General features: G+C 41.1%; 1 protein-coding gene across 4 annotated transcripts in view; it reads left to right on the forward strand.

Moving 5' to 3' along the window:
• pknox1.1 (pbx/knotted 1 homeobox 1.1) overlaps window positions 1-26,512 on the forward strand; it is a 31,356-nt gene that overhangs the window by 2,777 nt on the left and 2,067 nt on the right. For all 4 annotated transcript variants that reach the window (XM_034573387.1, XM_034573390.1, XM_034573391.1 and 1 more), the window contains exons 3-10: window positions 228-355; window positions 1,730-1,901; window positions 3,671-3,871; window positions 4,711-4,861; window positions 4,974-5,071; window positions 13,988-14,116; window positions 14,203-14,279; window positions 24,462-24,628. In XM_034573387.1, coding sequence (XP_034429278.1) covers window positions 228-355; window positions 1,730-1,901; window positions 3,671-3,871; window positions 4,711-4,861; window positions 4,974-5,071; window positions 13,988-14,116; window positions 14,203-14,279; window positions 24,462-24,628 — 1,123 coding nt within the window. The remainder of the gene's footprint in view (window positions 1-227; window positions 356-1,729; window positions 1,902-3,670; window positions 3,872-4,710; window positions 4,862-4,973; window positions 5,072-13,987; window positions 14,117-14,202; window positions 14,280-24,461; window positions 24,629-26,512) is intronic.

Genomic DNA, 26,512 nt, shown 5'->3' on the forward strand with positions numbered 1-26,512 from the left:
ATACTTCCTTTTCAAAGAATACTGCACAGTTAAGTTTTTCAGACCATGTCATCATGACTTTCCAAAGTTTTATATTGAACCAAGACTACTCTGTTAAACTTTGCCCCCAAGCTACTCTGGTTCTTCACATGATGATTTTATGTCAGTTGTTCTCTGCCTTTCTCTTCACCTCTTCTATCTGTTTCTGTCTCCATTGCTTTTTTTCATCTTAATGTCTTTCTCTGCAGATGCAAGGTGTGGTAAAAGTAGACAGTGATTCAGAGCAGAAGTTTGAGGGGACGTTGGCAGAGGTGCCCAGCCCGGCAACAACAGAGCCGCAGACACCCATGGACGCGGACAAAGCCTCCATATATCGGTAGACCAAATTCTGCATGTGTGCTTGTTTGTTTAGAGAGAGAATAGAACAACCCCCCTCTATTCTTAAATATCTGTCCTCTTTCCCTGTTGGAACTCAGATTTGCCAGAAACTAAATTGCCCTAAGGAAACCTCACATGATATTCGTGAAGCTCTCCCCTTTGTTCATGTGACTTTCAAATTACTCTCTGGTATTTGAAATTCAAAAGAGTGTGTTAAGACCAATGCTGATCTTTTTCTTGTATAAACGAATGGGTCTTTTGTTGTATTTAGATTATATGCATGCTTCCTATTGAAAGTATAACCATGGCCTGCACACAAGTCCCCAATCTCAAGCTAGTTGATGGTTGGTATTTGTAATTGGCCACTTACCTGAGCAGAATACTGAAGTTTAATTGACCTCAGTAAACTCGTGTGTGTTCATATTGCATAAAGGTGCTGTAAGGAAGGAAAATTATGATTATTTGAGACAGCAGTTTGTCTTGACTTCATTTCGACTTGCGTATCTATACGTATCTATTTCATGATTTATTTTCATGTACCATAAACACCTTTTTGTTTCAGGATTTGTGCATTTTGGAAGTCTCTGCAGATCCTCTGTAGTTTCTCTGGGGGAGCTGTGTGTGTGAGTGCAAATGCCTGAGTGAGAGCATCCAAGTTTCTGCAGACTTTCTCTACTGGCTCCCTAGTAAACAAGTCTGCAGAATCTGCCAGATTTTGCACAGATGCTCCTCCTCCCAGATGGCAGAGGTGCAGGGAGGGGGGAGAGGGGTCGACCATTATGTTGTGGGCCTTTCTGACACACCGGTCCTTAATATATGTCTGCTAAGGTGGAGAGGGAGACACCTATGATGTTTTCCATAGTTCTCAATACTCTCCGCAGGAGACTTCAGGTCTGCCACTGTAAAGTTGCTGTCGCTGTGGGTAAATCCTGTAGGGATCCTCAGCAGGAGATCCCTGCTGGATTCACCCATGAGCGAGTGTGGGGGTTGATGACACTTCTAAAAACGCAACAGACACAAAAATGAGAAAAAGAACAAAAATATACATACACATAGAAGACACCGACAAAGTTGTCGAGAGTTTTCTGGTGATAAGCGCCGATGCCTGTGTTGATCTGCTGAAACAAAAAAACGTATCTAATTAATATGTCATGTCCTTTATCTGCCTCCTGCAACACACCTCACCTTAATCCTGCAGTGGATTTATTTCTGTTGTGAATGTATCTTTGCAGAGAGCCTCCTGCTCCGTTGTCCATGTGTGAAAGTCAAACTGCGGAGAAAGTCCGGACCCAATTTTCCGGAGATCCTCCGCAGGTCATGTCTGATAATGACTTTAGTAACAGTGTGTGCATGTGTGTGGGCACCTTCACAGACATCCCCTGTTCCCTCTGTTGGCCCTGCTGTTTGAGAAGTGTGAACAGTCCACACTGAGCTCTGAATGCATTACCTCGGCAAGCTTTGATGTGGACATTGAGAACTTTGTCCGCAATCAGGAGAAAGAGGGCAAACCCTTCTTCAGCGAGGACCCTGAACTCGACAACTTGGTGAGATAACTCTACAAATCTGGGTAGAAATTCACAGGTTACTGGTTGTTGCGTTTATGTTTTTTCCTTGATGCATTTTGGTGGAGGATAACATAACACCCCACGGTTTTAACCCTTTCCAACAGTGAACTACATATCTAGAAAACATGTGATTGTAATTGGCAGCAGAACAAGTGGAAGTGCCTTTTACAGAAGTGTTTATAGCTGGAGAGGTCACTAGACTAAAATTAAAATGGATAGAGACTTGTTTTTCTTGACAGTCAACATTGATTTGAATGCAGAATTTAAAGTAATTTGAGGTGTTTGGGGGGGTAGTTGTAGTAACACAAGCAGATGTCTGAAAACAGTTGCGTTCAGAGGTATTTGACAAAACTAAGTCATTGGCATGAGGTATTTCACAAAATAATACAAAATGGGACCTTTGACCTCAGCAGCATAGTGAGATGCAGTATTGTTCACCACTGTTTATTTCGACCTGAGAATGAAATTGTAGTACCTTCTGAGAATGATCAGATGTCCTTATCAGTGTCATTAAGGCTGGTTAGGGTTGATATTTTGGCAGTGGCTATAAAGAAAGTAATACATGGAGAAGCCTAAAAATGTGTTTGGTTCATTATCAAACTTTTGTCAGGACTTCACCTGAGTAGACAGTCCTTCATACGTGGCCCAGGACGTGTTTGCATTCCCACAGGGAAAATAATGTGGCCACATGCTTCCCAGACCTCCTCTGAATGTGGTGTGAGTGATTGGATCCCAGGACACATTCAGGACTTATTTGGGTACTTTCAGACCTAACTACTTCTATCAGAGTGGACAGCTCAGATTTGATAGAGATCTGATCACGCCAGACAACATTCGGAGGTGGTCTGGGCCATGTGTGTCCACATTCTTTTAGCAGTGTGAATGCGTCCTAGGCCACATATGAAAGACCTCCTACTCGGCTGACCACTGTCACAATATCAACACTGATCACCACGTAATGATCGATACTCTCCTTAAAATTGTTAAAAATCTTTCTTCATAGCTGCACGAGATTCATTCATACTCTACCTCGCTTTCACTTGCTCATGCCAACACACATACACACACACACACACACGCACAAAGTCTGGGTAAAAGGACTGTTAAAAAAAAATAATAACTTGGTCAGCTTGAAAAGAGATTATGTACATGTTTGTTTGTATCGAGCAGGGAGGTGAGATCCATCTGGGACCACATTTTTATGCCAGGTGTGAATGCATGCACTTAGAGCTGTCCACCTGTGATCGGATCACAAAAAAACGCTTGTTATTACCAGGTGTGTACAGGGCCTATGCTGGGGAATCTGTGTGTTGAATCAGACAGTTCTGTTTTTAAATGCCACAATAACCTTTTATGATTGTTTTTTTTTGCTTTTGCTCTTGATAATCAAATCACTGTCTGAAGCATCCTTTATATTTGGAAGTTGGCTTTAGGGTTTAAAGTAATCACCAAAAATAAATATTACCTAAATGTTAACCTTGTGGTTTGCAGGACGTTGTAAAATAACAAGTAAAATACTGGGATAAAATCAGAACTACATGCAAGCATCACAAAGGCAAGGAAATTATGAAATGAAGTAGGACAAAAGTGGGTAAGATACAAAGTAAGACTGGTTTTTCGAGGTCAATTCCTCAACATCAGATACTTAGAGGGCAGTGGAATGGGCATTCAGTTTGATAAAGACAATTTCCCTTTTGTCAACTGTCACAAACCTTTTGGGATTTTTTTTTTCTATCTCTGACCTTCAGATGGTTAAAGCCATCCAGGTGCTGCGGATTCACCTGCTGGAGCTGGAGAAGGTGAGTGACCTGTGCAAGGACTTCTGTAGCCGCTACATTGCCTGCCTCAAGACGAAGATGAACAGTGAGACGTTGCTCAGTGGGGAGCCAGGCAGCCCATATTCCCCTGTACAAGGCCATGGCCCGAGCCTCTCACCCACCAAGCCCCAGGTATGTACTGTTAATGGACTGTACACTTCTCCATGAAATGGTTAGTGATAAGCTCTTCTTCCAGGAGAAACTAACTCAAATTCTTTTGTACCTCAGAGTCAGACTGCCCGCTGGAACATAGTTGTACTGTACATGCATGTATAAAATGTTTTTTAACTAAGCATTAAAATTGATATCTTGGAAATTTGGCCAAAACGTTGCCACTATAAGACCCTGTTTTATGTAGAAGTAATATACTTATGTTAAGGGCATAAGTTAATCTTCTTTAATTAATTGTAACGATAATAATAATAATAATTATTGTTATTATCAATACTAATTTATTCATAAAAACTCTCTTTCCCCTCAGGTCCCATCTCAATAGGGGATGAGATGAATATGTGTGTGCATACACAATGACAATTACACAATGACAAAATGGAAACAGGATATTAGAAATGTTTGCATTTCTTTTATTGAAAAGGAAAAACCGACGTGTGTGTGTGTGTGTGTGTGTGTGTGTGTGTGTGTGTGTGTGTGTGTGTGTGTGTGTGTGTGTGTGTGTGTGTGTGTGTGTGTGTGTGTGTGTGTGTGTGTGTGTGTGTGTGTGTGTGTGTGTGTGTGTGTGTGAGCCATCACCAGCAGTTAGATCTGTTGCTGCCTATGACGTGAAAGTCTCATTCCAGATACTGACATAGTTATTGTATCAGGTTCCTTTGCTTGTAATGCATTTCAGTTTGTTTACTTCTTTAATCTGCTACACAATACAAAATTTAAAATCAAGCTGAAAGAGCAATCAATATGGAAAATGTACATATTTGACTCAGGCCTATTTTGCACGTGCATACTCTCTGATGCAGAACCCCAGCTCCATCTCAGGGACCATCAGTCCCCAGGGTCAAATAGTGGTTCCAGCATCAGCCCTACAGCAAGGGAACGTTACCGTGACAGCCGTCAACCCCACCCAGGTGGTCGCAGGGATGTCATCATGGCATACAACCCCTCCTTCAGGTAATGTACTGTTGTGATTGCAGCTCAGAAATTGTCATGTACCAGTGGGAATCTTTGGTCTAAGCTTACTGTGCAACCTGTGCGTGTTTGTGTGCGTGCGCGTTAATTTCAGGTGGCACAGTGTACCAGCCAGTTACAGTTGTCACTCCCCAGGGCCAGGTGGTGACACAGACACTTTCTCCTGGGACAATACGTGTCCAAAACAATCAGGTAGTACATCTCTCTTTAACTGCTTTCAGACATGCACTAAATTCCAGAGAATCTCCAGATGTTCTCTGGAGGGGCTGTATATGAGAATGCAAATGTCAGAGTGAGAGCAAAGTTTCATTGGCCATCTCCCGAGTTAAAACTCTGGAGAGTGTCTGAATAAGGCGAGAAAACAGAAGGATTTATTTTGCAGGATTCACCACGAGGGAGTAGGTGTGTTGATGACGTTTCTAATACATTACAGTAGGGCTGGGCGATAAAACGACATAGATAATTATCGCAATATAACTTTTCCTCAATAGAAATTTAAGACGAGTCGAAAAACTCATCCCATCCATGTTTTCACAGACGACACGAACAGCCAATGATAATGAGTATAGCGCCGTACCGAACCAATCATGTGGCTGGAATAGAGTTACACTCACAACAAGTTAGGAGGAGCAGCAGTGGCGCTGAGTCAAGATAAGATGAGCTAAAACTTTATTAATCCACAAACCGGGGAATTTCAGTTGTTAGAGCAGCAGGCAGGTGAGAATGAGGTAGACAAGAGAATAAAGAAATATAAAAAGCAATAGAATAAAAAAAAATTTAAAAAATAGACCTTAAAAAAAGGCTGAGTATATACATTATATTCACCTTTTCACTGTAGTGGTTGGTATGAAATGTTATAAGTAAAGTGCATCGGCACAGGATGATTGTACGAGCAAGTAAAATCTGTTTTGTGCGTAAGAAAAAAACGTTTGTACATAAACACAAATGTGCAAAACATTAATTTTCTGGTTATTTGATTTATATCGCGATAAATATGGATATCTACGGAAGCGTATTGCATTCATTTGAAAAAAAAAAAGTTCTGTTTTTCTGAGATAACTAACTCGGAAATTCCGAGATAAGTTCTGTTTTTCTGAAAAAAAAAAAAGTTCTGTTTGTCCAAGATAATTATCTCGAAAAAAGAGGAAAAAAAATGTATTAGAAAAACAGAGCTTTTTTTACATGCTTTTATTTTGAAAGCGAAGTTCCTGTATAGACGCTATACGTCATGGCGCTAATATACGGAAGCAGTGAATGCAATACGCTTATAACAGGAACTACACATCAATCTTCCATAATAAAGCCACTAAATAAAATAGCTTACACTAACAAACGAAATATTTGAATTATGGACAAAAATGAAAACTATCCTTTATCTATCTGCAGCATATCCCCGAAAGATGGTCGAGACTTTCAACTGATGTTTTCAGGTTTATTTGAAACTTCCCTAAACAACACCGTAAGAGCATGTGCCTCTTCGGAGGGTCGCTAAAACATCAAACTTTTCCTTTGTGAAGTTACAGATTCATAACAGTAAGTCCGCGTCTATACAGGAACTTCACTTTCAAAATAAAAGCATGTAAAAAAAAAAGCTGTTTTTCTAATTTTTTTTTTTTTCCTGTTTTTCCGAGATAATTATCTCGGAAAAACAGAAAAAAAAATTAATTAGAAAAACAGAACTTATCTCGGAATTTCCGAGATAGTTATCTCAGAAAAACAGAACTTTTTTTTTTTCAAGTGAATGCAATACGCTTCCGTAGATATCAACTGATAATATCGTGATAAGATTTTTTTCCATAACGCCCAGCTCTACATTACAGATGCAAAAATGAAAGAAACCCCCCCACAAAGAATACAAATATCTCAGCCTGTACTGCCGTTGGATGTAGGGCTGCATGTAGGGATGTCGGGATTAACTGATTTTATGATACCTGTGGTTTCATAACGTCACGGTTTCATAACCATAAGAATTGTAAAAACTATGATATCTAACTATGGTGTCCTGCCTCTCGCGACTCACTTAATTTTAACGTTAGTTGAGAAGAGGGAACAGACTTAACAGCCTTATTTCTACTAACGCTGGACAAAAAACTCCATCAGAGGAGTTTACAGCGAGAGGAAAAATCCTTGTTCGGTCTTTCTTTCTTTCTTTCTTTTTTTTTTTTTTTCATGGATCAAGACCCAGCCACCTTTTTAGCTATCAAAATTAGATCGAACAAACAGTTTTCAGACATTTCAATTAAATTACAGGCCCGGAGCTACCACTACTGACTCTGCACAGATTAATGACACTTTTCATAGTTTTTACTCTAACCTTTACAAATCAGATGTACCTTTTGACAAGAGCAAATGTGAGGACCTATTGGCTCAATTAAATATGGCCAGTCTTGCGGAAGATGACTCAAACGATTTAGCCAGACCTATCTCACTTGAAGAGCTCAAGGCTGCTGTTCTTAGCATGGAGAGGGCTTTTTATAATTTATTTTTTAATGAATTGCTCCCCTCTATTCCCAGTTTCTAGATTCTCTCGCCAAGACTGTCCTTTGAGCCCGAGCCTCTTTGCGCTCTCGCTCGAACCCGTAGCACAGATGATTTGTCGATCATCTGTTGTCAAACCCATTATGATTAAAGACACACAGCACCACCTGGCAATTTACACATGACGTTTTTGTCTTTGTCAACTGGTCAAAGTCGGCTCTTTTGCCACTGAATGAGGAAGCCAAGACTACGTAGCATATCCCCCGAAAGATGGTCGAGACTTTCAACTGATGTTTTCAGGTGTATTTGAAGCTTCCCTAAACAACACCGTAAGAGCTTGTGCCTCTTCGGTTAAAACATAAAACTTTCCCTTTGTGAAGTTACAGATTCATAACAGGAAGTCCGTGCCTCTACCGGAACTTCACTTTCAAAATAAAAGCATGTAATACAAAAACGGAAATGAGATTGTCTGAGCAAATATTTCACATTAAAATAACAGAAAGATACTTCAACGATATTAACAATAACATAAATTGGGTTATTTACACTCCCACCAAATTATGAGTGTCTTGTATCAAATGACAATAACAACGAAATTTTTTTTCATCTACTATATCAATGCATCTTTGTAATCAAAGCTTAAGTAGCTTCTAACAGCAGAACTAACTTCTGCACTGGACGTTCCAACACAGCGTTTACCCTTCTTGTTCAAGTTCTTATCTCCCACTGAGATTTTCGCCTTTTTCACAAGCCCATCTCTACCACTGACAGTCTCTAAAACCCTGGCAAGTCTCCATCACCTCTGGGCAACAGCACATCAACATCCATCACAATATCGCCCACTTCTAGATTTCTCTTTGGAGCGTGCCAATGCTGCCTTGTGATAATGTTGTGAAGATATTCTTGTCTCCAGCGACTCCATATCTGCTTTCCTAGAAACTGCAAACGGCGCCATCTTTTTGCTCCGTACAGGTCCTGTCTGGGGAATGTGCCAGGTGGGCGCAGTGCTGTGCTGGATTTCATGTGAAGAAGATGATTGGGGTCAATGGTTCCAGGCTGTTGGGACTGTCCAAATTATCCACAGTGAGGGTTCGACTGTTGACTATGGCCATGGTTTAGTAGAGTAGGGTCTGTAGAGAAACATCGTTGAGTCTGTCTTTGGTGATTGACAGAGTTGCATTTTGGGTCTCTGGCGGTCTCCTGAGTCTGCGACAAGTCACACATTGACGGATGAATTATGCAACTGCTCTACTCATACCATGAATCCAGTAGCCACTGGATCTGATGTCGTTCATCGTTAGACTTTTCCCTGATGCTTTACTCTTTTGTGGCTATGAGCTATTATCAGTGATGTCACATGATGCTCTTTGGGAATGACAATTGGGTGCTTAAAAGAGTCAGAGAAAAGAGTCTTCCTCCCACCCTGAGAAGCCCATCCGTGTCAAGAAATACATCAAGCTGGTGCAGCTTGTTGTGATGTGGCAGTTGGCTTCCTTTGCTCAACAGCTTTATTTCCTTCCCATAGGCCTTGCTTTGCACATTCGGAAGTATAACATGTTCAGCACGTTCCTGTTCACCCTCTGAGGAAGGAGCATGTGATCTGATCTTCTTAGCTCGCCGTTGAAGGCGGGCCACAGCCTTGGTGCATCTGGACCATGAAGAGCACTTGGACAAACGATCCGGAATACTCTTTTGTTCTGTTGTTTTTGTCAACAGTATCTGTGCCTTTCTGACTTCTGGATCTTCTATGTACAGATCCAGCACCATATCCTTCAGTGTTGGTAATTCTTGAGTTCCATCCTCTTGTACCTCCTCCATATCAACTCTCTCAATGATTTCGTTCATATATGTTGTGTATTCTTCCTTGTATTTCTCATCCCTGATGAACTTCCGTCTTAAATGACTTAAGGGACATTATGAGTTGCCTCTGCCATTTAAGCAATCGCCATACTTACCTGATAACAAAAAGCTCGCTGAAATCCGACTAAGTCATTTTTCCTTATGCTTCCTTTAAGTTTATCAAGGAATACGAGATCCTCTTGTGAGACAGTCTTGTCATCTCCTTTCATGTCCTTAATCCAGGATGCTTATAATATCCATTGGCGTTACTGGAAGACGTTCCTTTACATTGACTCTGTGACAGGCCGGATTCTGTTTCATCCAGACATGGGATTGAACCTCCAACAATGCTCCACCCTAAATCTGTAAGGATGGCATAGGGCTCGTTATCTTTTCCAGATAACACCTGTCTGGGCGCTAATGTTCTTGGACAGTTGTATCTGATCAGAAGTCCTATATCACAATCAAGGAGAGGTGGCATCTTATTGACAATTCCCTCTAGGTGAGGCCATTGTTTTGCTGTTTCATGTGTGGGTATATGATTACGGTTCACTGGAATGTGGTCTTTACTGTAGTAGGAAGGAAGGTCAACATGAAAGCTTGAATTGTAGTCTCTTACACGGAGTCCAAATACTCTTTGACTCTTCACAATGGTATTTTCTCCAAGCATAGTGGTCAGTTTCAATTTCACAGGGTAGGTATCTGCTTGTAACTGATTGCTTAATTCTTCGTCGATGAAGGTGCTGTGACTTTGGGTGTCTAACAATGCATACACAAGCTGCTCATTAGATGGGTTTTTGGCTGTGGACACCCATACTGGGACGATCATGGAGGTGCTGTATGAAAATCTTTCCCTTCCATTAATGTGACAGTGACCTGAGGATTCCAACGGGCTGCTAACCAATCAGGGGCTTTCTGTATCAACTTTTGTTTTCTTCAGTCACTTAATATTTCTAGACTCTTTACATGTGGCATGGCTTGCAGGCAGGCGTTTAAGAAGTCTGAGAATGTCCTTAACCCTTCCGCGTCCTTGGAATTTATTTTTGGCCATTTTGACAGCTTCTCCCTGAAAGCTCTTTGGACAACAAATGGCTGACCATAGCGTTGGTCTAGCTTTTTCCATGCATCTCTGTATGATTCATAGTCATTGCGATAAAAGGTGCCTTCAAGGCATTTGTGTGCTGAGCCAGTGACATATTTCTTTAAAATATGAAGTTTATCAGCTGAAGAGATACTTTTGCGGTCGATGAGTGACATGAATGAAGCCCTCCATTCAATATAGAGAATTGGGTCTCCACTAAACACTGTGGGCACCGGCATTGGGAGTCTGTTTATGGCGATGCTCTCTTGGATTGCTTGGGTCAACTGAGACACGTCAGTATGAGGTGTTGGTGCAACAATGTGAGGGTTCTGGTGGTGATCAGAGGGGATGGAAATGCTTGATCTGTTGTTTTGCTGCGTGGGCTGAATATCGGTTTCCATTCTGATTTCTCTGTTGTAGATCATCAGTCTGGCACGAGCAGCCTCCATGTCTTTTTCTGCCTGTAGATGTTCCAATTCAGACCTCTGCATGTCTTATTCCTTCCTGTGTTGCTCTTCCATTGTTATTATTTTCTCCTTTTGCCTTAATTCAACTTGCATTATTTTGTATTGAGCTTCCTTTGCAGCTAGTTCTGCAGCTGCATCAATTCTCTTTGCTACTATGCTCGCAGTTTCAGAGCAGTGACTGGCACCGGACTGTGAAGCGCTACCATATATAGAGTAGGCATAGTCATGGGCGTGTAGCTGATGAAGGCGCTGCCTTTCATTATCTGCGTCAAATTCACCATCTATTGCTGATAAACGTTCATAAATGACTTTCAATATGTCGTTAGTAACCGCTTCACATGCGTCCATTTTACGTCTCAGTTCAGTGGATGGTGTGGCATGCACTCTCATTTCACTGTACACTTGATGATGTCATTCATTCCCTTTTCAATGTTGTCCGCCAAGGTAGCCAACTCTGCTTCTGATATGTTTGTCTTTAAGTTTTGTTTGAACTTTCTGATTAGCATTTTCCATTGTTCATAGAGGCTAAGCTGTCTTTTTTCCTTATTACTTAATTCCTCCTTTTGATAGATGAGCATTTTCTCTGTGGGCACACTAGGCCGCTCTGATCAACGGGGTAAAATAAGAAAGCTTACATAAAATATTTTTAAATAGCCAAACGTTACAGTATAAAAACCTACTAGATATAGTGATAATAATTAATATTTTTGTTCATTAGCTATATCAACATTCACAATATACGTATCGCAAAAGATAGCTTTAACTGTGATAAATGGTATTCCATGTGCCATGCATTCACGCACTGCATGTCAATATATAGACTGCTATCACGGTAAAGTTCCCTTACTTTATTTAAAGATATTCAGATCATTGATGGACCTGTCCAGGGTTTTTCCTGCATAGAGAATTTCGCCGCTTCCACCTCCCTACAAAATTCTAGGATAGTGGAAACTAGATATCATGTTTGTCCTGGGCCAAATTGATGTCTGTAAGCGGTTGATTACTATTAAAGTATTGCGTAGCTTTTTTATTATAGTCCCAGAACCTGAGGGAAGGGTAACGGTGCCAGACACACTGACTCCGCCTCTCGCTCTCTCATGCTCTCACACTCAGCTGACACCTCTTACTTGCTACAGTTAAAATGTTAATTTGTTTGAAGTGATGCCACTATATCAACAATGGTCATCACATAATGATCGATACTTTTCTTAATGAGTTAAATCTTTCTTCAGAGCAGCACGCTCATTCATCAGCCTGTCCCGCTCTCTTCCTCTCGCTGACATACACACACCGCTCAGTTTTGCTCTATTCGGTTGGCAGTTCGAGCGCGAATGATAGACACATAGAGAGGAGCAGTAAATTACTGACAGAGCCGGTAAAACATACATTTTTTACGTGCCAAACATGTATGAAGTGACCCCAAATGATCACTGTAAGCGGACTTGGTGGATCTGTGAATGGCTCCCTGGGTGGTGGCGCTGTGGCTGGCTGACCCTAACCCTCTTCTGTCCGTGGTCTCTGCGTCCGTAGCCAGGTGGAAGTCTTTTAATAAAACCATGTTGTTGGAATAGAAATAATGCATTTAATTTGTTTTCAGTGTCTGCATAGGCTACTCACTATATAGGGTCTATGTTAGCAGACTTCAACACCGTATACTTAAGCATTTGTTTATTTATCGTAAGTCATATTGACATCGCAACATTCAACAACATTATCGCATATTGCATGTTTTCCTAATATCGTGCAGCCCTAGGTGGATGTGCTGTTAACAAAAACACGTCATCTCTGCAGCGGAATTAATATGCAATTTCCTGCCTCTGCCTGCTGCGCCACCCCTCACCTGAATGCTCCAGAGATTTTTAAGTTGTTGTTAACGCGTCCAAGCGGAGAATCTCCTGCTGCGTTGTTCATGTGTGAAAGGCAAACATTGGAAAAGGTTTGGAACCAATTGTGCGGATATTCTCCAGAGTTCATGTCTGAAAATTGCTTTTGTGACTGAGATGCTGTTGTATTGTCTAAATCAGTGGTGCCTTATAAAATAGGCTGTACAGGGCTCCAGAGTTTGGCCATTTTAGCAGTTCACCTGTGCAACCAATGTAAAAAGTGACAAATTACACTCATTCCAAAAAACATTTATTTTCTTTGTCAGTTTTGATGAAACTGTTTACATCAAGATAGTATGGAGTTAAATTAAGTGAATATTTTTTATTTAATTTTGCACCAAACCCTTACCACTATTGGTCTTATAAAGCCAGGAGGAATATTTCCTCTCTGACAGCTGAGATGGGTCAAAACCAGTCCTCCTCGAGCATGGTGTGAGGGTGTTTGAACTGTTACACTATCTGTTTTGGATTCTTAATGTGGGTGTAACTCATTTTCTGTTATGATGTTGAAAAAAAGCTGATGTTTTGGTCTGACTTGCAGACATTTGGGATCAATGTCTGTCTATCTTTGGTTTTAAGATTTATTAAACTTATTTCAAAGCTTTTATTCCACCCAGTGTCAACCTGTCTCTCCACTGCTCCACTCTGCCTCTATGACACACTAACATGATGCAATGGTAGAAAATACATAAATAAAAATAATATAATAATATCAATCGATAAAATTCCTACAGCCCATATTCACAAATACCAAATTGCCAAATAGGCTTAACAAGGTGTGACATCCTCTGCCCTAAATTAGGGGGAAAAACATGGAAACCTCAGAAGTGAGGGATCCCTCTCCCAGGACAGATAGAAGTGCAATAGAAACATGAATTTGCTAATTATAAAGTAATGTGGAAGGCAGCATCAAAAAATTGCAAAAAAGAACAATGCAAAGTAGATTAACAGTAATCTGAATCTGAAGCCTTCTGAATAAGTCTGACTCTGTTGGTGGTCAGGCTACTTCCCCAGCAGAACTACAGCATGCTGGACGTATTGATATTTGTTATTTACAATAAGCTTTACATAAAAAGAATAGTTCCTCAGTGACAGACTTTGACCTCAATAAGTAACTGAAACTCCATAATTGTTTTGTGGACTCAAACACTTCACCCACCCCTTCATCATCATAGGGGCAAGTAGATAATGAGTGAATTATAATTTTTGGGTGAACTTGTTAGGAAAGATAAGATAATTATTTCAGAGTTTAAATATAAATCAACACTGAAACTGTTAAAAGAGTGGAATTTGAACAGAGCAACATGTTGATGCTGACAGACAAATGGGAAGGTGGCCTAATTAAAGTTTTTTTGCTTAGCTCCAACTGCAGTTTCACCAGGACTTGAATCTCTTTAATCATGATGACAATTCAACGAAGAACAAGCGTGGTGTTCTACCCAAACACGCCACCAATGTCATGCGCTCATGGCTCTTCCAGCACATTGGGGTGAGTCTTTGTGTGTCAAATCTGTTCCTGTGTAATGCTTGAAAACACTGAACAATGAAACATTTCCTCTCCATTCTCTTCTTTAGCATCCATATCCAACAGAGGATGAAAAGAAACAGATAGCTACTCAGACAAACCTGACACTTCTGCAAGTCAACAACTGGTGAGTTATGGTGTCCTGGTAACCTGGTGTTCCATAAAGACACAGTCCAGTCCCATGAAACTGCACCATCAAATGTCACTGTCCGACCAGGACATTTTTTCTTGACTTTCATCTTTCTAAGCCATTTTGTTTAGTTGCTTTATTGTGGTAGGTTGGTTTGTGTTTCCTCTCATCATCAGTGTCTCTGTTGGGACTCTTGTTGTGAAGGGTCACCAACGGAAGTGATTCTGTTGTGGAGAGAGAGGAGATGACGAGTAAAGGGGAAATGCACGGACATGTTGTCCTGGTTCACCCACACATCTTTCGTGTCCTTCTTCTACTAATGTATAAATGAAGTAAACCCTCGGCTACAAAGTCATTATCCAGCCACCGAGCCGTCAAACCAAGCATAATCACTGGACTGACGTCTGAGGTCCATATGTGCACATTTTTTCGTTCCCAGTTATTAGGTTTTAAACATCGTGCAACTTTGAAGCTTTTAATCCTCTTCAGACTGTCTATCCATTCCATCCACCACTGTGTTGTAGCCGAAGTAAAGGTTCGTCCAATCTGAAACTAGAGGTGTGGCTGTCTCCAAGCCTCACGATTTGATTACAATTCAGCAGTTAACGATCCAAATGCACACCGATGCATCGATGCATCTCGGTGTATCACATCGTCAATTTTGTATTTTACCATTACTCTGGTCAACAAGTGATTCTCCTCCTCTGATCTCTTCTAATCACTCACACGTAGAACTGATCTTTATAATAACCTGCTGTAATAGTTCATGCTGCTACAACTAATCAAATGAATCCATTATAATCGATTATAAAAATAGTTTGCAACTGATTTAGTCATCGATTAGTCGGCACACACTGGCAGTGTCTCCTGAGATGTGGGCAGTAAACCAGCCAATCCCATGTCTTGTGTCACGTGACGACTACGTCTCCTCTCAGTAATAAACGTTTGAAAAATGGCAGCGACGAACACCGCTAATGTTAGAGAGGAGACAAGTCCTAAAAGTGTGAGAACAAGTCATTTCGAAGAAGACCGTTAGCTGTAATCTGATTTTACAATGAAGAGCACCACAACATCACGGTGAAATGAAACTGAGGAGAAAACATGTCGGAGGCTTCTTTTTCTCTCGGTTCATTGGAGAATCATTAACAACTTAAAGTTTATACTACAGTGAAGTCCACACGACTGCGAGAATGAGAGAGAGAGAGAGACTTGTGCTATATGCTTAACTGACTTCTTTCCAACATGTTTAAAAACTTGCCTTAATAATCATAGAGTGAATCAAACAAACGGTAAACTTCGAGGACTCTTCTGGGGGCTATTCCATCATTGTGGCTATATTACTCTTGGCTCAAGTAAAGAAAAAAGGTCCAGCTTGAATTTGATTCAACTTCCACTTGAGGCTTAAGCTGTTCCACTAACATAATTTTGCCAGGTCTAACAGTCAAAAGCTAATTCTATCCAGGCATTAATAAGCATATGCATGTAGCCCAGAATAATCGATTGTAGAAAAGAGGATACAATGTCCCCAAAATACTCAAAAGCCTGTGTGGTCATAGGGCTCTATGAAGAATTCAAACTCTTATTGCCAGATTGGAAACATGTCATGATCAACAATGCAAAGTCAAGGTCATGGAAGAAAATATCTGACACATTGACTGTGACAGTTTCTAACAGATGAGGGTTATCAATCAATCAAATTTGATTTGTATAGCCCATATTCACAAATCACAATTTGTCTCATAGGGCTTTAACAAGGTGTGACATCCTCTGCCCTTAACCCTCAACAAGAGTAAGGGGGGGGGGGGGGACTTTTAACGGGGGAAAAGAAGGTAGAAACCTCAGAGAGAACCACATGTGAGGGATCCCTCTCCCAGGACGGACAGAAGTGCAATAGATGTCAAGTGTAAAGGAGAACATCAAGATAAAGGTTTTAGCAGCATTGATAAGGGTAAACATTTTGAAGTATAACTGAAGGTCAGTGAATTGGTGGATTAATGTCATTAATGGTCGAGTATCTGAGGAGAAATACTATGTATCGAGCAGTCCTGCTGCAATCATAGTCTATGGTCAGCAGCCACCACGATCATGATCCACCATCAAGATCGGATGCCACTATAGTCCACAGTCATTGTCCACTGCCGCCATCAGGATCCATCATCAGCTGCCACCTCGGTCGTGGTCCACCACCATTATCAGATGCCAACACGATAAAGGATCCGCCTCTATTATCGCGATCAGCCAGCACGATACAGAATCCGCCATATTGGATGTAAGGGGTCCCTCTCCCAGGACGGACAGAAGTGCAATAGATGCCACATGTAATGGAGAACATCAGCAAGATAAGGGTATTTACAGAATTGATTAGAAGAAACAGTTTGTAGCATAAAGGAAGGTCAATGAATTGATGGATTATTGTCAGTAATGGTCGAGTAGACATATTGCATATCAAGCAGTTTTGTTGTTATCATATTCCACAGTCAGCAGCCACCAAGATCAGGATCCACCATCACGATCGGATGGCACCACAGTCCACAATCATGATCCACTGCCGCCATCAGGATCCACCATCAGGTGCCACCTCGATCATGGTCCACCAACATTATCAGATGCCAACACGATACAGGATCCTCCTGAAATCACAATCTCTGATTTGCGATTCACCATCATAATCCACGATGTGGCCGCAGCCCTGTATCTGCGGACGATAAGATATAGGGACTCCGGGGAAGAAGTCAAGTCAGTAACATGTTATATGGCCACATGTGAAAAAGGGAGGGAGTGAACCTGCAGACAGGGAAGACTGTACGAAGACTCTTGCCGTTGATCATACAAAGTGAGCTTAATGTCAGGATTAGTATAAAACGCTGCAGAATATACAAGATACACTTTTTCACATGTGGTGTTTATCTTCACTTGTTGCCACGCCATACAATGTAAACAATGTAGGCTGTGGAGAACGATTCAGTATAAAAAATGTTTACTTAAATTTAATATTTTTGTATTAAGTAGCCTCTAATGAAATGTGACGTCTTTGTTTTAAATATAAATAAATCTGTAAGTATGAACCTTTTTGCCACAAAAAAGATGCCACAGCTAGGGTTGGGCATCTAACTCTGTACTTTTAAGGGTACCGGCTGAATTACGTCAGTACTACCGGTACCGATTCACGTTAAATGAATCAATGCAAATTTTCGTTACCCGTGAGCAAATCTGGGTGAGAGTATGTATAAGTGAGTGAGAGTGAAAGAGAGAGTATGCGTTAAAGAGAGAATGAGCAAGACGATGTGACTCACCCCTGGAACGTGATCAAGCTAAGCTAATTTCTGATCGATGCACACAGTCAGAACAAAGGGGGCACATCTGTGGTTGGGGGCTCTATGTCCAAGTATCAGTCTCTCTTTGTAATTGTCCTAACTAACACTAGTCCTTTGCACATCAGTGAGTGGAGACACAAGACTGCTTGTTGAGCCTTATCACAAGATGCTAAAGTTCTACATGTGTGAGTTGGTCTTATTTTCTTAAAACACTGCATGTGGCTGCAGCCACATCGTGAATTATGATGGTTGATCACGAATCAGAGATCGTGATCGTTGTGGCGGATCCTGTATCGTGCTGGCTGATCGTGGTCATATTGGTGGATCCTGTATCGTGTTGGAATCTGATAGTGGTGGTGGACCACGATCAAGGTGGCAGCTGATGCTGGATCCTGATGGAGGCAGTGGATCATGACTGTGGACTATGGTGGCATCCGATCGTGGTGGTGGATTCTGATCATGGTGGCTGCTGACCATGGACTATGATTACAAAAAGACTGCTTGATATACAATATGTCTACTCAGATGCTCTACCATTACTGACAATAATCCATCAATTCATTTACCTTCCATTATGCTACAAAATGTTTACTGTAATCAATGCTGTAAAAACCCTGGGAGGATAATGTTGATGAAGGGAATGAGAGGAAAAGGCTGCGGAATTCGGACATGGCATTTGAGGCAGAGCAACAAGGCTGGAAAGCAATAGTTTGCCCTGTGGAGTTTGGCTGCAGGGGATTCCTTGCATCATCTAACATCAGGTTGCTCAAAGATCTGGGGATCCATGGACAAGTCCTGCGCCAGACCATAAAAGAAACTGCAGAACGCTGCAGCCAATGGCTCTGGATCAGGAGGAGAGATCCCAAATGGGCCCCAAGATGCTAGGGACATGCACTCAGGTCTGATCAACCTGCGGTGGGCCTGTCTTAGAAGAGGGGGGCTTGTGATTAAAAGGCCGAAACACCTGATGACACTAAGGTACACCACTGAAGATATGTCCCTAACATTCGCTGGTGGTCACTAACATCCGATTACTGGCGGTAGGCATTAATTAGTGCAGCAGAACGTGCAATACGTATTCCCCATCTTGTCCTATGTTAAAAAAATGGAAAGTGTTTAGTTTAAAAAGGCATAGAGATGTCTGATCTACTGAGCGAGCCACATGGCTTTCATACAAGCCAGTTTGACTGCAGCTACAAAAATACAGGAAGAAAGAGTTAAGACCAAATGGCAAATGTTTTACACGTGTCTGCAGTTTTAAATTAGGTTTAACTTTACATTTTACTGCAGGAGTGAGTAGGATGGATTTTCATTATCAACAACTTAATCAGCTACTTTTTAATGTGTTTGTCCGTTTAATTTATAAAAGGCATAGTCTTCTTGAAGACAAAAAATGGAGCAAAAAAGAGAGATGTCAGTATAAATTCAAACACAGCAGAAGGTCATCTTTGTCATGGTAATACTTTTATTTATTTTTGATCACAGCTTGAAAATAACTACACAGTTCAACAAAATATTGACCTGCTAACAGTTTGTGACAGAAACTTTATTTTTCAAGTGTTAAAACGTAAAAAAAAATCATGGACATTGATCCTGAAGAGGCAGTTGGAATAATTTAGCAGCTGCAGGCCACTGCATCAATGGGGAGTCGTCCACATACGGATCGCAATATATATAACAATTAATATATTTTCACTCCTATGCGAAAACCTTTCTGACATAGCTCCTGTAGCAACTGCTTGGCTGGAAGAATGAGAGGAGCCAGAAAGCCAAGTGGATCAAAGATTAAGCTTACAACATATGAAGTATAAAACATGTTTTGGCCTTGGAAAGTGTTATGTTAAGACTGCTTGTGGGAATTTCTTCAACTTTTGATCAGTTGTCGCTTGGACTCAAAGAAAGTGATTCTGTTTCAGTGGTCAAAAGTCACAGTGACATGAATCTGGGGGGGGGAAATTGGTAGAAATATCTACACAGAAACTGCACTGGTTGGCGGAGGCATACAACCACAGTGTGGTCATTTTAGTTCTTTTAGATAGTTACGCTTGGTGGTAATTTCAATGTTTCTCTTCTTTAACATTTATTCCTGCTCTTCAATGGCATGTTTTTCTTGTAACTTGGATGCTTTGGTCAGTAGAGCTATTCTCTCTGCAGTACCCAGCAAGTTCAAAGTTCATGTAATTTTCCAAATCCACATATATCGTTATCGACTTGTAAGTTTGTTCAAAAAAGGTCAATGTTTCACCACAATCAATTGTTTTGCACGTCAGAAAAATCAGTGGGGAAATTGTTTCTAAATACCTCAGGTATTTAGGTTTTTCCATCAGTGAATCATTGTTAGAAGAAGAGAATAGAGGGAAAACTGAATTTGAAAACAGAGACCAGGTGACACTCAGGCCGGGCTGTGCGCCTTCTCCTGGCTGTGGAGCTGTCCGTGGTGTCTGCGTCGGTAGCCAGGGACTGTTTATGTTAATTTATAGCAAGTCATATCGTCATCATGATATTAAACAACGTTATCGCATGTTTTCCTTGTATCTCGCAGCCCTAATGGAATCCAAAATAATCAACCCATTGAGGGCTGGATTTAAAACCACACTGAAAATCTAAGTAAAAAATTTAAATCACTGTCTGATCCAACTTGAGTCAATTTCAACTCCCATAATGTGACTCCATAGTATGGATGGCCTAGTGTGTATCGGAACTGTCTACAAACTGGCCACATGAGGTCGGGCATTGTCCTGCGTCAGAAGGAACCCAGGGCCCAATGCACCAGCGTAAGGTCTGACAATCCCTCTGAGGATTTCATCCTGGTACTTAACAGCCAGGGTAGTGTTGGCTATGACATGGAGGTATGTGACACTCCAAGGATATGCCTCCCTAGATCATCACTGACCCACTGCCAAACCGGTCATGCTGGATGATGTTCACTACGACGTCTCCAGACTCTTTCACGCCTGTGAAGAGAACAGGGCGCCAGTGTTGGACCTGCCAATTCTGGTGTTCTCTTACGAATGCCAATCAAGCTGCACGGTACTGGACTGTGAGCACAGGTCCTACTAGAGGACGTCAGGGCCTCATTCCGCCCTCATGGAGTCTATTTCTGACAGTTTGGTCAGAAACATGCACATCAGTATCAATCAATCAAATTTTATTTGTATAGCCCATCTACAGGGCTTAACAAGTTGCGATATCCTCTGTACTTAACCCTCAACAAGAGTCGCCAGTAGCCTGCTGGAGGTCATTTTGCAGTGCTCCTCCTGTTCCTCCTCGCACAAAGGAGCAGATACCTGTCCTGCTGCTGGGTTGATGCCCTTCTATGGCCTTGTCCAGCTCTCCTTGTGTACCGGCCGGTCTCCTGGTATCTCCTCCATGATCTTGAGACTGTGCTGGGAGACACAGCAATACCTATTGCGACGGTACATATGGATGCCATCCCGGAGGACCTGGAATACCTGTGCAACCTGATTGGAAGGATAAGGAGAAAGCAATTGTCTGGCCACCACATGCAAGAACCATTCCGTTTTGGGGTGTTGTCTTGCTTTTGCCTCTCCATTCCACCTGTTGTCACTTTCATTTGCACCAAAGCAATTGAAATTGATTGACAATCACTTGTGCTTCCTTAATGGACAGATTCATATCCCTGAAGTTTAACTGACTTGGTGTTATACTGTGACAATTAAGTGTTCCGTTAATTTTTTGTAAAAGTGTAACATCAAGGAACGTGAGAATCCATTCGCTCACTGAGAGCTTGTCAGGGTGTTTACATCGCATAGCCACCACTTTCTTGGCAACAGTCAGGCCAGCAAAAGTAAGTATTTTCTGGTAACCAGAAGCCTTCAACTGAGATAAATCGTTGAAGAGCAGAGTAGGTACAGACACAGGAACAGTCTATGAGAATATATAGAATAACTGAGATCAGACTTGATTCCAAAAACGGGCTACGGGTGGACATTCCCAGAACATATGGAGGAATGTACCAGAAGCCCCCAAAGAACACATTGTACATCTGAGATCAGCCAGGAGACCCATCGAATGTAGCCTTCTTGGAATAAGATAAATTCTATTAATGTAGTTCAAGTGGATTTGTTAGTGATCAGGGTTACGAGAAGTAAGCAGATTATATTTTTTCCACAGGCTATCTAAAAGAAGGTCCTTATAAGAGGACTTAAGTAGATAAGTAAAAAAAATGGATAAGGAGCCCCTGTAAGTACCTCTTGCAGTAATGACTTTGTGAAATGGATGTTGTTTTAATTGTTGATCCCACAGGACCTATGAGCCTTAAGCGCTGCCCTGAGTTGTAAGCAAAGAAAAAACAGTGCCTGGGAGTTCATTACTGTCTTTTAAGTCCTCTGTCCTATAAGTAGTTGGTTGTTTTTAACTGATGGGGAGTTAAGGTGCCGTAGGCATTGAATGGCACATGAATCACATGTTTAATAACTGGGCCTACACAAAGCAGACATTAATGATATCCTGAAGTCTCTGAGGAGAGACTAGCTCTTCTTCTAAAGGATGCCACGATGCCATAGACCTGGGATAAAACCAAGTAATTAAAAGTCTTAATGAGAAGGACCAAAAGTAAAATTATAAATTTGGGACAGCCAGCCCCTCATTTAGCTTCCTCCATTGAGCAGGGGACATTTTGAGTCTGGGCTGTTTGCGGTTCCAAATTTTTTTTACAATTGCTGAATGAAGATTCTGCCAATGACCATTAGAGGGAGCTTGTTGGAGCATCAAGCTGGCAATATTAATTCTGGTTAGAATATTAATTTAGATAAGTGAAGCAAGCGCTTGTAATGAGTTGGGTAGGCTTGACCATCTGTTAAGGTCCTGGAGAACCTCATTAAGCATATTTGTATAATTTAACTTTACAGTCTGATTAAGATTGGGGAATATTGAAGTATTTGACGAACATCCAGTGGCACTGAAAGCCGAGGTAAGTAGGCGAAGGGAGCTGCTTTGCATCTGCAGGTGAGGTGAAGAGGTGTTTGGCGTATCCGATAATTATCTTTATCAGATTGGCAAGCTAGAGCATGAAACCCTCAGTGCCCTTTTGTGGTGCTCTAGCCATAGGCAGTGAAAATGCTCTGTGGAATTTAGCCGTGTGGTCCCTGAAGTCAGTGGAAAATCGAAGCACCCGATTGCCGACCGAAGTGGATGTTTCTTAGCCACACCCAGGATAGCTCCCCATGTGGAGAACCGGAGGCAGCAGAAGATGAAAGCCTGCGGTCGTTCTCCTTTCGGGGGCCGCTACTGTAGATCTTGTGGGCACGCTAAATCTCAGGTTGCAGGTTTTTCATGGCATGGAACCATTCGGGAATCATCCGTTCCAGAAACTGAACCGTGGCTTCCCTTTCCGCGTTCTCCAGTAAACCATATACTCGAATGTTGCACCTCCTGCTACAGTACTCCAAGTCCACAATCTTTTGCTCAAAATGCAGCAGCTTTTTTTGCATGGAGAGTACAGTAAATTCTTTCTTGGAATTACTTTTTAGGTTAGCAAGTTCTTCTTCAGCTGAAAAAATTCTTGAGGTGATAGATTCCAGCTTTGTTAGCTACCTGCTGAAGGCTAACGTCTAGCTCCTCCCACAGTGGGGTTCTCACCACTTCAGCGATGGACTTGATATCTTCCTCTTTTAACATTTTAGCCATCTTACCATTTACCCCATCTACCATTTAACCGTAAAGACAGCAGCCTGTTAAACGTAAACTTATGTAAATGTGCGATAATACTGGGATAAAACTGTCAGAGAGCTCGAAACTCAGGTAGCCATTAGGTCCATGCGGTCAACCGGAAGAGAATATAAATAATCTTAAATACGGCTCCTACACAACCTTGGTGGCAATTACCGATAACTTGCGATGAGTCTTTTACTTTGCTGTGGAGAAACGTTTTCCTCACAGAAATGAATTTTGATTCAGCTGCATTGGAGGATTTTCAAGCATGAACTGCCAGTTTAATGTCTAGGTTTTAAGTCAACTTTGACTAGGCCACTCCAAAACAGTCAAACATTTGTATTTATTTTTTGAACCACTCAGAGGTGGATTTGCTTGAGTGCTTCGGATCATTGTCCTGCTGCGTAACCTAACTGCACTTGATCTTTATTTTACAAACTGATGTTTTGACCATTCTGCTTCAGGATATTCTGGTAAACGGCAAAATGCATGGTTCCATCAATGCTTGTATCCAGTTGCTGAAGCAACAAAGCGGACAATACTTTGACCAACTTCCATAGCGATTTTTGTAACTACACAACACGACTGACCCTGGAGGTTTTTCGTCCTTATCTGGTTTACTTACTCCTTACCCTTAACCGACTTCTCTGAAGATCACAGCTGCATCAAGACTTGTTGACACTGATTGGCGCTTCCTTCTTGGCATGTGTGCTGTTTGTCTTTGAATGCCGTTGTTTGCTATCTTTTTCTTCTCCTTCTGTTTTATTTCTTGTGGTTTATGATAGGCTTTCCAAAAGTAAAAGAGTTTCAAAAGCAAAAAGTAAAACTGTAGTCTATATATTTAACATCAAAAATTAAGTGTAATAAGAAACACAGGTGAGACAAATCATATATGTATCACATTCGCTCTTGAATTTCTTTTACTTGATAATTGTGTGTTGCTTTTTGAGACATTTTAGCCTACTTCACATTATCAGGCGGGTTCTATTTAAGTGATGTTTAGATTGAACATGTCTGGCAGTAATTATGCCTGGGTGTGGCCAGTGACATTGAACCCAATGATCAATTTAATTTATTTAATGGGTTGGAGGTGTAAAGGCCAGCAGCACCTGTGAGAAACCACAAAAGCCCACATTTTAGCCAGAGCATCACAAACAAAGATGAACCAACTGCGGTTGTTCTGTTTCTCCAGGTTTATAAATGCACGGAGGCGGATCCTGCAGCCCATGTTGGACGCAAGCTCCTCTGACACACCCAAAACCAAGAAGAAAACGCCTCAAAACCGGCCACTGCAGCGCTTCTGGCCTGATTCCATTGCCACTGGGGGAGGCAGCCAGCAGCATGTGACTATGCCAGATGGTACACAGCAATGTTTCTATGTACAGTTTGTATTTAAATTGAAAGGTTATAAAGAAATGCCCTCACAATGTAATGACAAAAAGAAGAAAAACCTTACAGTCAGAACTTCTGGTAAGTATTTGAACGTTTGAATGTTCTTTTCTTTTTTTCATGCTCTGAGCTTCAGCATGTTCAATTTGAAATAAAATAATGGATACTACAATAAACTCCCAAGTCTCAGCTTTAATTTCAGCAAGTTTCCATTAGTGTAGAAATTACTATTTGGGAGATTATAAAAGTAATTTGACGGATTCACCCAAGTCAAACAAATAATCGTATTTAGAATTTTATGTAAAACCGTACTTTTTTTTCTATCTTTTTGAGTCTCACATTTATCTTCACTTGCATAAGCACCTTGTCACTCCTAATACAGACAGACAACTCAACCGTAATATAAACCACCTCAGCTCTTAGTCAACACACCTATCAACCTTCTGTGCATGAACTAATATTGAAATGACACGTAGCTTCCGAAAATTCATATTGTAGGCGAGTGTCCAATTATTTATTTTTTTAACCGCTAAATTTGAGCACGGTGTGTCAAGAGGACTTTACAAAGTTCTTTCTATATTAACATAAACTTAGTCAAAGCAGACTAAAGCATGGTATTTCAATGTAGGATCCATTATCTTTCTTATTATTCAATGTGCTGAAGCTCAGAGAGGATACAAATTTGTAACTGTTTGGATAAGGTCTCAAAACTCAATTGGCAGTATATTAAAGGGAATGCAGGGAAAATGCACTCATTATCTACTCACTACTATGCTGATGGAGGGTTGGGTGAAGTGTTTGAGTCCATAAAAACACTTCTAGAGTCTCGGGGAAAACTTTGTTGAAGCAGAGTCCAATACAATTGAAGTCAATGGTGACCTAGACTTCGGACGTAATAAAACAGAAAAAACCTAACATACCTCCATACTGCTTGTGTGGTCTCATCCAAGTGTCTGCAAGCCCCAACATTCATATTTGAATTGAAACAAGGTCATCTACACCGTGTTTTAAGCCTAACAGTCCACCGGTAGTGGCTAAGCTAGCGGATGTAGCTACGTGATGGTGTGTCCGAGGGTCCGTGAATGCACCTCCTAGGAAGATATTAGCGGACATTTAGGCTAAAAACTTGGTGTAAATGAATTTAGTTCAAACATTCACAATCAAGGTCACATGTTGTCAGCGCGATATATCACGAATGCCCAAAAGGAATTTCATTACATCTGAAAAAACAGTAACTTGGACTTCAAATGAACTGATTTTGAATTTGGGGGTCAAACGGCAAGGTCACTGTTTTGGCCTCTTGATCGCAACATCTCAGGAACAACTTTAGGGAAATTGTACAATTCTAATTTGGTGATGGAGCAATGGACATGGATGATTCCAGTCTTTCACAAATCTGTAGAGATATCTTCTGCTGTATTTCACAGATGATTATTTTATGCTGCTCTTTGCTGAAGGGGTTTTGTTGCTCTTCAACTACACACAAAAATTGTAATTGTTTGATTGTATTCAAGTCAGGCAACATACTTGCTTACATCATAATCTTGGTATTGTTTTTTCGTACTGGAAAATTCCTCTTCATTCAGTATTTTGATTTAATCGTTAATTCACTGTTCGTTCAGTGTTCATCAGTGCTGCCATCTCCCCTCCACTTGTTGGCCCCTTAAAAATCTGATGTAATGATTTGATGCATCCTTCTAAGACTTGCTTGAGATTCCCGGTATAATGTGCGTTTAATTAAATCCTCCGCCTTTATCAGATTAAGACTCAGTTCAACACAAAGAATCTGTAAGTCTCACATCAAAGGAAGCAGTCGGGATAGGCAGCGTAAAAATCTTCTATAGTTCCGAAGTG

This window comes from Hippoglossus hippoglossus, chromosome 21 (assembly GCF_009819705.1).
Source record: "Hippoglossus hippoglossus isolate fHipHip1 chromosome 21, fHipHip1.pri, whole genome shotgun sequence".
Classification (NCBI taxonomy): Eukaryota; Metazoa; Chordata; class Actinopteri; order Pleuronectiformes; family Pleuronectidae; genus Hippoglossus; species Hippoglossus hippoglossus.